Source organism: Lycium ferocissimum, chromosome 11 (assembly GCF_029784015.1).
Source record: "Lycium ferocissimum isolate CSIRO_LF1 chromosome 11, AGI_CSIRO_Lferr_CH_V1, whole genome shotgun sequence".
Lineage (NCBI taxonomy): Eukaryota > Viridiplantae > Streptophyta > Magnoliopsida > Solanales > Solanaceae > Lycium > Lycium ferocissimum.
Window position 1 is genome coordinate 8,530,168 of NC_081352.1, and position 14,311 is coordinate 8,544,478.

The 14,311-nt window shown below is 36.2% G+C and overlaps 1 protein-coding gene across 1 annotated transcript; it reads left to right on the top strand.

The window, feature by feature from the left end:
- Positions 1–3,924: 3,924 nt before the first annotated feature.
- Positions 3,925–6,410, top strand: LOC132037387 (uncharacterized protein At3g28850-like). Its single transcript, XM_059427893.1, has 2 exons — positions 3,925–5,592; positions 5,641–6,410. Exons 1-2 carry the CDS (start codon positions 4,888–4,890, stop codon positions 6,199–6,201), a joined length of 1,266 nt encoding a protein of 421 aa, XP_059283876.1. The 5' UTR covers positions 3,925–4,887; the 3' UTR covers positions 6,202–6,410.
- The last annotated feature ends 7,901 nt before the right edge of the window (positions 6,411–14,311 follow it).

Below are 14,311 nucleotides of genomic sequence, written 5' to 3' on the forward strand. Positions count from 1 at the left end.
GTTCAACAATTTGTTCAGAAAGAATATTTGTCTGTTCAGCAAGATCATCTAATGATGCCCCCTTAGCTCTTTTACTAACTGTAGATGATTCCTCCTCTTTTCTTTTTTGTGAAGACATTTTATCTGCACACAGGAGATAAACAAAAACACTTTCAATTGATTTGTGCATCATTTAAAGTAAACAAATAATGAATTTTTACACCAGCTGAAGCATATGTTGCAACAAGTCTATAATATATTGGAACAACTCCATCATATGTTCCAACAACTTCATAAGTTGTTGCAACAGATTATACATCCGTTGAAAATATCGATACGATTCTTGCCGGCTTCCTCGAATCGTATTGCTTATTTCCAATAGATGGATAATCTGTTGCAACAACTGGTAAAGTTGTTGGAACATATGATTGAGTTGTTCCAACAGACTAATCTGTTTAGTCTGTTGGAATCCATCAGAACAGTTGTTGCAGCTTCCTCAGCAACTGTTTTAATAATTTTTAACAGATTTTAAATCTGTTGCAATGACATATTCACTTGCTGCAACAACCTCAGCAACTGTTTGGGTTTTTACCAGCAGATTACTCAGTTGTTGGGTAAAAAAAAAAAGGCAAGGCCCTTTTTCCTAAGCCTTACAAGGACAACAATAGGACAACAACATCTATTTCACTATCAGGGGGCAAAATCAGTACATTACAAACACACAACAGTCATAAATTGAACAAAATACACATCATTGAATAGACACCCTGCCCATGTTCTTCCTCTTCTTCTTTAACCAAAATTCATCATTTTCATACTTAAATTTCAAAACCTTAACTTTTGAACCAGAAAAAACATTTGTTTCACTACAAACACACAACCATCACAAGTTAAACAAAATAAACCAACCTCAACTATCAAACAAGTGCTGAAGTTGCTGCAACAACTTACTCAGCTATTGGAAAAAATCCAAAAAAAATTCGAACCCTTTTTTCGAGACCCCAAGGAGAACAAGAATACAAACAGTACCAAAAACCATAATTTCATAATCACATACACTATTTAAGAACGCAAAAACCCCAACAAGTGGAACAAATAGAGCAAATACGGGTTTTGTCAAGCCCAACAAGCCCTTTTTTCGAACTCCCAAGGAGAACGACAACACAAACAACACCAAAAACCAGAATTTCACAACCACATACACTATTTACAAACAAGCAAACCCCAATAACTCGAACAAATACAGCAAATAAGGGTTTCTCAAGCATGAAACAATAAAATAAACAACATTGCAGACAAACCCACGTTATTCTTCTTCTTCTTCTCTGACCAAAATCATCATTTTCTCACTGTGATTTCAAAACCCTAAATTTAAAAGAGGAAAAGTTGAGCAATTTTACCTGAGAGAAATGGAGAGCAGTAGTGAAGATAGAGACAATTGAGAGTAGTAGTTCGCTGATTTTGCTTTTGAAGAGGTTGACGAAGGTTTCAAAAAGCACAGCAGTTGAGTTCAGTTCGTGGGTTTGAACGTTTGAAGGAGCAGTTGATTCAATCGTGTGTTTTGAATGAAAGCTTTGGGATTTGATATGGACCGATGTTGATTTTGAAATAAATGGGGGGTTGGATTAAATGGATTCGGGTCTTTTTTGTATTTTATAAAAGATTAATAAGTTTGGCAAAATACATTTTCAACCCCAATTTTCTTAATCCCAAATTTAATTGGGTTTTAACTTGATGTGGTCCCTACAAGTCACCTCTAGTAATTTCATAACTTAAAAGTCACCTCTGGTGAAATTTTCGAAGGAACATGATATTTCACTGAGGTGGATGCCACTTCACTGCCGCTAACCCCATTTTACCACACCCATCTTTGTACAGCCGTTTATAATGTTGTGTCTACTCTAGCAAGTCTCAAATAGGTACTGATTTTAACTTTAAAATTTATTTTACAACTATGTACCAAATTTATTGAATGTGTCTCCAAAGGGACTCAAATTAACATTGTGTTAGATGGTCTATCACCATCACACGTATAGAAACGTTCAAATGGTGACAAAGGATCAAAACATCCAAACACATAACAGCAAAAGGGTAGCAAAAAACACTGCTCATTTTTAGATCAATGACTTTTCATAAAGTTTGATATTGAAACACTTGTAAATTGATTAATCTATCTGTCCCCAAACACTTGCTCCTCGAGGCCCCAAAAAGTGGCTTCTTTTTCTTGTGCTGCCTCCCAATTGTTTAAAACTCTGATCCAAAAGCAGCTTTTAGTGGAATAATCCACTGTTACCTCATATGATTTCTTCCTCCTGCTCCATCTGTCTGACAATAGATTTCTTTGCTCACTTGGTTAGCAGCTTCTTTTTATTCTTATCCATTCAATTTATACGACACCGTTTAAGAAGACATAAAATTTAAGATTTTTTTTTTTATTTGTGATCCACCCCTTCTCATCAACCTCCTATAAAGTAGTCCATAAATAGTGATACTAGTGACCGGCTCCAGCCATCCACTTCTCGTCGTCTCATGGAAAAGGCAGGATTCTTATCCTTTGAAGTTATTGAAACTAAAATAATTTTATATATATTTAATAAGTTTTTAAACATAAATAAAGAATTTTGATCAAAGCTACTAAGTTTGATTGGATCAACGTTAGCTCCGCCCCTGGCAAAGAGGCTTTGGGAATCGGGAACGGGGCAAATGATTTGCCCAACATCCACGCGGCAAGGAGAGGAAGCCCATTTTGATGATTTTTTTATGGGTAACTTACATAAATAGCTATAATTTCTAGGCTTCTAATTATATAACCAACTGTAGCTACATTTTTCTTTATTATATTTCATAGCTATGTCATAACTATTTCGCATGTATTTAAGTGTATTCAAGTACACAGTTTCGCGTGTATTCAAATATATAATCAGTCAAATACATATGTATATATATCATTCATACAACACATACAGCCAAATACATCTAGTTTGCCCAAAAATATAATCAGTCAAATACATATAACTTATAGCTACACTAAAAAAATAACGAATACACTTAAATACACTCAAGTATTGAGATCCAAGAAATAAAATACACTCAGATCTAAGATACAAAAAGGAGAAGAAGCCATGAATTCCAGCCAGAGATGTAAAAGTGCCTCTGGAATTGAGAAAATACACTCAAATCGACAAATACTCTCAAATATTTACACTAAAAAAATGACGAATGCACTCGAATACACTCAAATACACTCAGATATGGAGATACAAGAAATAAAATATACTCAGATATGAGATACAAGAAGGAAAATAAGCCATGGATTCCAGTCAGAGATGTAAAAGTTTCTCTTGAAATTGAACAAATACACTCAAATCGACGAATGCACTCGAATACATCACTGTCGTCTAGGTCTTCTTCGAGAAAAACATCGTCGTCTAGGTCTTCTTCGAGAAAAACATTATCGTCTAGGTCTTCTTCTTCAAGGGCGGCGTGGTGTTTATGCTGTTGTTGACGCGACGGAGTTACCCCTGATCACCTCCTAGGGTTGCCGTTGTTTGTGGCTTGTTGCATCGCTGCTCGCCGCCAATACACCAACTCCGGCGAGGCATACAATGAGAGGGGTGAGGGAGAAGGCAGGAGTGAGGAAGAAGAGAGAGGGAGATATGAGAATACACTGGATCTGGGAGAAGGATAAATACGATATAGCTATGAGCAGTAAATTGAATACACAATATAGTTACGGATTGTAATTTATTTAAACTTCAATTATGATACTTAAATACCTCTTATAGTTAGCTACAGTATGTAAAAATTCTTTTTTTTTATTTTTTATTTTTCATCAGTGTCTGTTACTTGAATTGGGCCTCGTTAAATTCAGATTTGTTCCGAAAAATCTAATATTAAGTAAAACACACTCTGACAAAGGCGAGATTTCGTATCCAGCATGACTCAAACCAAAACTTCTGTGTTAACATTTTGATGAGTTTCTGACTCAAAAGTTGATTAATTTTTCACCACTCAATTCCATTCTAGCAACTGATAGGGTCTCTTTTGGTTTTGTCCATTTCCCTTCTTTTTCTACTTAGAAAACCCCACCAATTATCTTACACAGATAGAGAGAGAGAATTCCGTTTTTCTTACCCTTTGTTCCTTCTCTCTCGCAATATTTTCCTATTTTTCTCTTGCTTTTCTTCATTATCTTCTTATTCATATTCTGATCAATCTGAAACTTTATTGTCTTTGTTTTAAAGGTATCAACTTTGACATTGTCTTCTTGTTAAATATTCTTGTCATCTTATCAATTATGATAAGGCTTTTACCTTTTTTTTCCTTTTATAACCAATCCATTGATGCAGATTTTAGTACCCCTTTTCCCAGATATCATCAGAAGCTACCGATCTCTCTTTTATAATATTTTTTCTTAAATATAAGAAGGGGTACAATTAACCTCGTATTCTGAATTACCCTTCATTTTTAATTCCTCGATTTGGCTTCTTAATTATCCATCCAGCTAATTATTTTCTGGGAATGTTCTTCTTATTTATTCTTCCCATATTACTTGCATCAACATTCCCACGTACCGAATTCAAAATTTGAAGTTTATAGGTTCCCAATAAACTCAAATTAAAAAAAAAAAAAAGAAATTCTTTATATTTGCCCAAAGGAAATCGAACCCCCCTCCAAAAGCAAGCCAACCTTAAGCAAGTTTCAGTATTGCTTTGTTACTAGGTTTCCAACAGATAGTTCTTATATATTTAATCAATTTTTTAATATAAATACAGGATTTGCGCAAAAGTTACTGAGTTCCCGAGAATCCGCACCGATGATGACCCTAGGTCCACCCCAGCCCACATAAATTACAATTTGATTCACTTCTTTCTTTCACCCACCATTCATTTTCTTCCATTTGCAATAATGGGTTGTGCAACTTCAAAGCCAAAAGTATGCCAAAATTGTCATACACCATATTCCCCTGTAAGGAGAAGTTACTCAATGTACATACCAAAAAAGAAAGATATTAATGAGAGTGAACAACAACATATGGTGAGTCTAACATCTTCAACATTAGGATCATTGAAACTTGACTCAATGAACTTGAGTCAAAGTCTCAGGGATGATCATTTTGCATTCGAAATCGATGACTACCACGCAACGAAAGATGAGTTGTTGATTGAGGCAAAAACATGGTCACAAATGATCAATGAGAAAATTCCAAAAGTGGTTATTCCTAAAACACCAGTAAAAACACCACCAGGTGAGCCAGAAACTATTAATGCTTGGGAATTAATGGAAGGTCTTGAAGATATTACTCCTCTTAAACCTAAAGAAAATGGCAAAGATATTAGTTTCTCTTTCACTGTTTCTCCTAATACAATATCTTTTCTTGATGATCAGCCTAAAGAAAATGGCGATGACTTGCCTAAAATGGCTGATAATGAGTCTAGTTTACATTCAACTAGCACGTCTATAATATCTGATTTTGATCCTGAAGTGATTTCCACATTCAGAAAAGCACTCGAAGATCTTCCACCAGCTAACCCTTTTCACTTAAAGCCATTAATTATCGAAACCATGCACGGACCGAATGATGAGGTAAATGGAGAAGTACTGGAAGCTCGGGTTTCTAAGACAATCTAAGCACAATGGCCCGGAAGGCTACACCCCAAGAGATGTGAAGTACTAAGAGAGTATAAATTGGTGTTGCCTCATGAGAAGGACAAATTAGTAATTTACTTTACGAGCTTAAGAGGGGTGAGGAAAACATACGAGGATTGTTGTCACGTTCGTGTGATTCTAAAGGGACTAGGTGTTAAGGTTGATGAGAGAGATGTTTCAATGCATTCAGGATTCAAGGAGGAGTTGAAAGAACTAATGGGGAAAGAATATGCTGGAGGAGGATTACCAAGGGTGTTTTTGGGAAAAAAGTACATTGGTGGGGCTGATGAAATACGGAGAATCAACGAGGATGGGAACCTCGAGAAGTTAGTAGAGAATTGTGAACGGATAGAGGATGGTGGTGGTGGTGGTAGTGTTGTTGGAAATTTAGCTTGTGAGGCCTGTGGAGATATTAGGTTTGTGCCGTGTGAGACATGCTCGGGGAGTTGTAAAATTTACTATGAAGCAGACTACGACGAATTGGAAATTGAGGAGGAAGATGAATATGGCTTCCAACGATGCCCGGATTGTAATGAGAATGGACTTATACGATGTCCAATTTGTTGTGATTAAGGTTCACTAACATTTTCCTGTTTCTTTCCTTCTTTTTTCTTTTCTTGGTTAATTGTTTTGATAAGATAATTGTTGTATAGTAAAGAGTTTTTTATTTGTGTTAGGAATATAATGTATTTGCAGTATGATAAACCAGCACCCTGTTTTCAAGCTCTAGATTATGTAATACAATCCCAATCTTTTCTTGGTTAATTGTTTTGATAAGATAATTGTTGTATAGTAAGGAGCTTTTTATTTGTGTTAGGAATATAATGTAGTTGCAGATGATAAACCAGCAACCTGTTTTCAAGCTCTAGATCATGTAATACAATCCCAATCTTCTCTTCATGGGAGAAGTTAAATACTAATAGCGATACTACAACATACTTTGCATTGGGTGTTTACTGTTTGATTGCTTTACTAGTAGTTACTATATTGATTCAAGAATCGCATTTCCAAGAATCATCTGTATAGGAAAGGAAGCAGGGTCAGATCCAGAATTTAGATTTGATGAGTTCAATCTTTTAATTTTCGCCGTTGAATCCAGTGCGCATTTGAGTTGAACCAACCAGTAAATAAGGCTGCATCTGCCTCTGATAAAGGAAGGCATCAGTTCGTAAACAAAGCACATTTTTTTGTATTAGTATTACTAGCACTAGCTTTGAATGTTTTCAAGTGCCAAAAGGTTATAGAGGCAGTGTAATTCTTATGACTGCTTTATTGACATTACACCTTTTTGGAGGAACTGGTCCCTTCAAGAGTTAAAGAATATAGTTATAAGAAAAGGTGTTGACAGGCAGATTTGGAAGTCTCCTGTTGATTCTAAAGTAAAGAAAAATGACAGATTGGAAGGCAATCAAGCATAAGGCTGATCCATGTTATAAAGTTGCTATTATAACATGGCTTGACTCAACAACGTTGGTTTAACAATGTCAAGTTCTGGCATCCCACCCATTCCTCTTATCAAATAAAAGAAATTACTTTTACATTTTTATGATGCTCGGAGGCAGATTCAAAATTTTTACTTTATGTATTCAATTTTAAGATTCTTAGCATTGATTTATTATATATTTTGACAATTATATATTTACACCTACCACTTGTTGCAATTTTAGGAACGTTTATACATAAATTTATACTTCGCGTTGAAAGTACCGAGTTCAGATGAATCCGGTAGTATAAGGTTGCATTCGCCTCTGAAAATGACGTATTATATATGGTATTATGGTTAACATGTTTGAGTTCTCGCATCCCAGGCGTTCCCTTTTTCTCCTGTAATGTGCCTTTCTGCAAATTGGAACACATTCCCCTGCCATTGCAAAAAAAAAAGGGGGAATTTTATTTTTTTATTTTTTTTTGACAAAATCGCCCTATTGATGGATTGTTCATAATACAATGTAATCTTTTTATATAAAGTGTACATCTGAGTTTTTCAGCTTAGTTATTCTCCCCTAAAGGCATCTGCTTCACTTGTTTGTATCCCCAGTTTATACGTACGTCCTCTCTAACATGAGCTACGTCTCGTGTTTTAACACTCGTTAAATTGAGCTATGACATCATGCATAATAGTGTTAAAATTTTCCAGATTGCAAAATGATCGGAAGGCATTTCCAGCATAACGAGGTGGATGAAAATCATGCGAGATTAAGATTCGGTGGAATAATCGAACTGCGTGCAAATTGACCTGGACACAAATGCTATATATGGATATCATGCGAGATTATGATTGAGTGGAATAATCAAAGTGCGTGCAAATTGACCTAGACACCATTTTATGTTGCTAGATATGGATATCCTGCGAGACTAAGCTTCGGTAGAATAATCGAAGTGCATGCAAATTGACCTCAACGCCCGTTTTATGTTGCTAAATATGGATACTCGTTTGTGGCTACACAGGCTTGACTTTGCCTCTCAAGTATCAGAGGAGATCTGCAGAACTTACAAGTTGCCCATGACTCTCGTTCATTTTAGATGTGAGCCAAGTGTGATAGTATTATGGATATAGTTCCTAAATGAACCACATAGAACGAAGAAATTTTGTCCTTAAAAATTGCTTCTCTAGTAAGGGAAAGACTTATAAATTGCTCAAGCCTCTCATCTGATCCCCTTATACTTTCCAAGGGTCGGCGGGAGATGAAGCCTCTGCTCATGCATAGGTTTATCAAACTAACCTTGGCTCTCCTACTTCCTTCTATTCAAAAGGCGTAGAAGAAGTCATGGTATCAACAACGCACATAAGTCGTTTATAATAGGCTAACGCCCTTTAAAATTGCCACGTTTTCATTTATACATTTTAACTGAAATATAAACACTTTATATTTAGTCAATGTGTACTTTTTAAAATATACAATTTGTATAGTAATTATTACTATCTTTTTTTTTCCTCTGAAAAGGCGTCTTCTTAATTATTACTCAAATGAAAAGCGAGTACATCAGAAATAAAAGATGGTGGGACAAACCCCCATTCCATCGAACCAAATATAGAAACAACAGCATAGCTAAAGCATGAGCAGCTTAATTAGCTGATTTTCTAACTAGAGAAACAAACACTAATTGACAATCTTTTATTTGCATCTTATAAGCATGAACAAGAAAATCAAAATAAGAATTATTTGAAATGTTTCCTTCGGAAGCTTGATGAACTAGCTGTTATCTATCTCAACCACCACACGACTATTAGAAAAGATGCTCTTCAACCAGCTGAGAGCTTCCCGAATTCCCACAATCTCTGCAACTAATAGGCTAGGTATTTTATTTCAAAACTTTGCTTGCCCGCAAATAAAATCTTCTCTAGCAGTGCATATCAATATTCTCACTTCCGCCAGACCACTATGAATATCAAGCTGGCAATTGCATTACATTTAATTTTATTCTCATTCATTTTTGCCATTTAGTAACTGTATTTTCACTGGATGACACACTTTGTAATGATAAAACCTTTGCCATATGATTTTTTTTATAAAAGTGTTGTGCATTCAAAAGATTACATTTGATGCTAGCTATTTATTATTCCAATATAAGCTGTTTCATGCATTCCTAATTCCCAAATCACAAAAATAGCCTCCTCAACTTTACCTTTGTCAAAGTTTTGTCGTAGATTCTCAATCCATTCACTAAGGGTGGATTTTCTTTGTAGCCAGCCGAACTCAGTTTGCTGTCAACATTGTTTAGGAGTAATGCATTCCACCAAGAAATGAATAATAGTTTCCGCGGGGTGAAGACACTATGGGCAGACCGATATGGGAGTTACTTTCTTTTTCACCAATCGATCACAAATCAGCAATAATCCTCTCAAAGACCGCCAAAGAAAGTTATGTATTTTTAGGAGGTAATGAGAGGCTCCAAATAAATTTCCAAAACTGCGATGTACATTGGTGCTATATTCATTGCCGTACAGGACTCGACAACTACTCTTCACCTAATAGATTCCCTTACTATCCCAATGCTACATCCAAACATCTTCTTGTGGCATAATACTCTATGGAATCTATCTAATCACCTATACCTGTGTCATGGTAAAAGTAATTTCAGAATGTCAAGATACCATTCTCGTTTCCTAAGCTTCAGCAAGTCAGAAATAATTAGATCATCAATATTAGACTTATTTTCAGTAGGATAAAATGAGAACTAGTAATGAGTATCCACAGGTCAGGGTATACCTGTGTGGCACGTCCATCTCCAATTCGGTGTAAGGACCCTCGTTGTAACACAGTTTTGCCGTCACATAATGAGCATCAGATATAGCTTGGATTGGTACCAATATTAGCCTATAGAAAATTAGTCTTCGCACAATATTTAGCCTTCAATAATTTACTAACAAAAGAATCTGGCTGGGTCATAATTTTCTATCCTGTCTTTGCTAGCATTGCAATATTAAATTGTCTTAACTCCTGAAAACCTATACCTCTATCCTCCTTCCTAGAACACATGTTCTTCCACGAGAGACAATGGATACATTTACCTGGCCTCACTCCATTCTTACGTTTCCATCCGTTAAGCTTTGTTGGGCTTAAGACCCATTAAGTGGTTGGGATTTAAAATGAAGTGGTGTGAATGAGAAATGGAGGGAAATGAAATTTGTCTGAATTTCATTTGTGCAAAGGCACTTTATGCAAATGCACTTTGTCCCACATAGGTGAGGGAAATCATTTGTTATGTGCTTATTATATAGACAGACACTTCTTCTAGCTCTTAAAGAGTTGAGAAGAGAGTCTCCCCTCGCACCGTCGTCGTCGCTCGGCTCAGCTTCTGCTTAAATTTTGCAGAATAAAAATTTCCAACGGTCATTTCTTATTTTCGAAAAAAGGCAAGGCCGTTCCGAATAGACACCATACCTATTCTAAACAGGTATTTCCGCTTAAAACAATGGCTATATAAATAGGGGAAATGGCTCATTTTCTGCACTGATTTTCTTTTTTTGAACTTTGCATACTTTCCTACAAACAAATTAAATCAAGTCCTTGCGTGATTTTTGATGTGCCGTAGAAATACGGCACATCTGATGCCTTTTTACGTAAAGTTTTACTTTTTTTTTAAGTAATTTTTTGTCGTTTTTGATGTCATTTGCCTTGTTGTAGGTATTTTAGTCATGTGATGGGAAGTACATGGAAATAGCTTTAAAAAGGCCCAAAAATGTTAAGTTCAGAAGAGGCAAATTCAGAGAATGATTTTACGGTGACTTATATGGTTAGTAAGAGATTCTACGGATTGTATTTCTTGTCCCACACATCAACAGAAACCAGTTCAAGACAAGTCAAAGTACGGTCAGGATTTACGGAACATAAAATAACGTACGGGTCGTGAAATCCACCATAAAGCTCCAACAGGAACTATTGCATAAGGTGTCAGTCTATGGACCGTTTTTCTATTTTACGGTTCGTAAAAATGAAGCGTGAAAGGAAGATCTAATCTGAAGAATTTAGTTTCTACGGTGATTGATGCAATTTAAAGGACCGTATTCTTGTTTTACGGTCCATAATTCTTTCGTCGGGGCAGTTTTGTCTGAAATTATTTTTCATATTTGGAACATTATAAATACATTTTTTAGGGTTTTATATTCATTATATTGACTTACCCTTGGTCTTTGAGCATTCAATACATCGAATGTTAGTTGTTGGAAGCTTTTAAGAGGGAATCTTGAATTTTTTGTCATCTTCTTCATTACAACTTTGTAAGCTTTATGAATCCTTTTTATATTCTTGTCTTTTATTTAATGAACATGAGTAGCTAATCCCATTAGCTAAAGTTGTGAGACCAAATATGTTAGTTATGTGATTGGATTGTACATTCAAACTTTGTTGGTTTGTTAATGGTATTTTCTATTAACTCTTCAAGCTTGAATGACTTTTAATGGTGGTCAACATTATTTGTGCCTAAATAATTTTATTTTGCTTGGAAAAGAAGGTAAAAGTTAGGAAAAGAGTTAAATAGAAAGAATTTGGGGATTTAAACCTCATCTAATAGCTTGAGCTAGGAATAGTAAAGCTAACTTGAAACTAAAATGAGTGTTCACAATTTCTACATTCAAGGCTTGGAAAAGCTTAGAAATGATATTTACCAATTTGGTTGGAAACATTTTGGTAAACAAAAGAAACCCATTATTTATTACATCTAAACAAACTAATGAATTGAATTAATACCCATTGACATTAACTTTCCTTTGGAACCATAACCTTAGTCCCTTTATCAACTGATTAAATTTACAACAATATTTCTCTAGCAATTAGCATAACAATCTTCAAATCGAACAATATTTATACCCCCTTCCCTAGAATATAGACTAATAATCGAGCGTTACACTTAGTAAGTACATTTCTTCATTGTATTCTCTGTGGGATTGGACCACAACCTCGTTGGGCTCTATATTTGACCAACGACCGCTTTATACCTATTTAAAGGTGTAATTTGGGCATATCAAATTCTGGCGCTGTTGCCGGGGAATACGATCTAGAAATTTACCAATTAGTGTAAAACTCTACTTTTAGTCTTTATTTCTCTATTTACTTTTTGTTGTTGTTTGTGTTGTTCAGGTGAAATATCGGACACCGAATCCGATGATGGAACCGAGGGGGAGACTGGGTATGCAACCGCAATCAGCCCGCCCCCACTTCAAGGGAACGCGAATTTTCATGTCAACAACACGATGTTGCACCTTCTCAACACGTAAAACTCATATATTTGAATTAGAAACCATACGTTGATGATATCCCATGATTACCCATTGATTTCTCTCAAAAGTCATATTTTGATGCCCCAAAATTGCTCTCAAATGAATTAATTGAGATTAGATTTTTTTAATACTACGGCAGGGACATATCCAGTATTTTTGGAAAAGCTAAAATTGCGGCTAAAAAACCAGTCACTGTGGTAAAATGGTCATAACTCTTTGCACATATGTGGAAATCACAAACGGTTTGAACCATGGGAAACTAAATTCAAAGGGCTACAACTGTTATATCCCGCATTTTCAAAGCATGAGCGTGACACGTGCTTCCTCAAAAAAAAATTTTTTGAATTGACAATCATGTTGTTGCTACAAAATTTAAACTCAAGTTGATAGTGTTGTATCCCGTATTTTTGAACGTCGGATTATTTGTAAGCGAGGTGGGGCCCACACATCAAGATTTTTTTGGAACATCCGAAAAGTCATATGAATCACGTATGTGAAGTTAAACACAACTCACGAAGGACCCTTGGGCCAAATCAAAGTAGAAGCCCTCCAAACGAATATTTTTAAGAAAATGTTTTCGGGTGACCTGACTTCGAGGGGCACAAATGGTATTATAAGTTTGGAATTTGGAAAAATATTTCTGAAAGTTGTATTTTGCATTTTAGCTTTATTCGAAAAAAATTTATGTGCGTAATAAGAGTCTGTGGGTTCGCTCGGCTCCGGATGTGGGGTCGGGTGCCCATCACACCCTAGTAAGGTCGGGGTGTGACAAAGTGGTATCAGAGCAGGTCTGTCCTAGGGCTCGTCTGCAAAGTCGTGTCCGGTAGAGTCCTGTTTATGGTGTGAAGCGCGCCACATTAATAAACAGGAGGCTACGGGGCATCTAGGGATTGTTGACCTTCTTTCTGTCTTAGATCGTGCGATAGAGCGAAGTCACAGGAAATAAAATTCCATATATAAGCCCTACACACGACGGAAGAAGTCAAGTGACGATATGGAAAGGTCACAAGGGTAAGTCTGGATATATTTGTTCTGTTACCTAAAACAGAAAGTTCGGAATGCTAGAATGTGATATATAGTCGTATGCTCGTAAGGTATTGTTGGTATATGCTGCGTACGGATTTCGAATGACAAGAATTTGTAAAGGTGATATGGAAGACCAAAAAAGGTAAAATAGTAATTGTACGAGAAAGGACGTATTACGAATATGTCTCGAAATCTGAAAAATCTTGACTTGCTCCAGATTATGTAGTAAAGGTCATACGAGGAAGTGGACGTGATTATATCGACGTTAAGGCACTGAATTCCACCAAAGTTTCGAGGTTAAGCGTGCTCAGGTGGGAGTAATTTCGGGATGGGTGACCCCTTGGGAAGTATGCAAGAAATTCCAAAGATTAGTCTGTAAAAGACAAATGAAAAACCAGAATGGCCTAAGTGAAATTAGAATATACGAGATGGTTGGAGACCATAAAAGGCCACGTAGTATGCGACGAGCCGGACTAGAGAAGAGACGAGAAAGTACGTCACGACTCCGAATTTGGATAGGGTTGAATAGTGTCTGGAATTATTTTGTGGGTTAGTTGATACTAATTATATGTATATGTATATGAATGCGTATGATATCTCATCTATGATTGTATTAGCAGACACGTGTGTCTTAACGACCGGAGCCAGCCCAAGAGGGCCGGATCGGTACCGGTTATTCCGGAGAGTTTCGAGTGGGCCGTCTCGGCGGCCAAGTGTCGTGATATATGAAAGACATTAACGAACGGAATTTAAGGGACAAACGAAAGACATGGTACAGATATTACAAAGTAGATTGACACTAGTTCCATCACTAGCTAAGGCTGGAATGTTCTAGCACAACGATGTTCGGGAATAGAAAGAAAGCGAGTACGCAAAGGGGGACAGTAATGATAACGTTCGGAAAATTTTGAAGGAAAGAAATAGACCTCCCCGAAG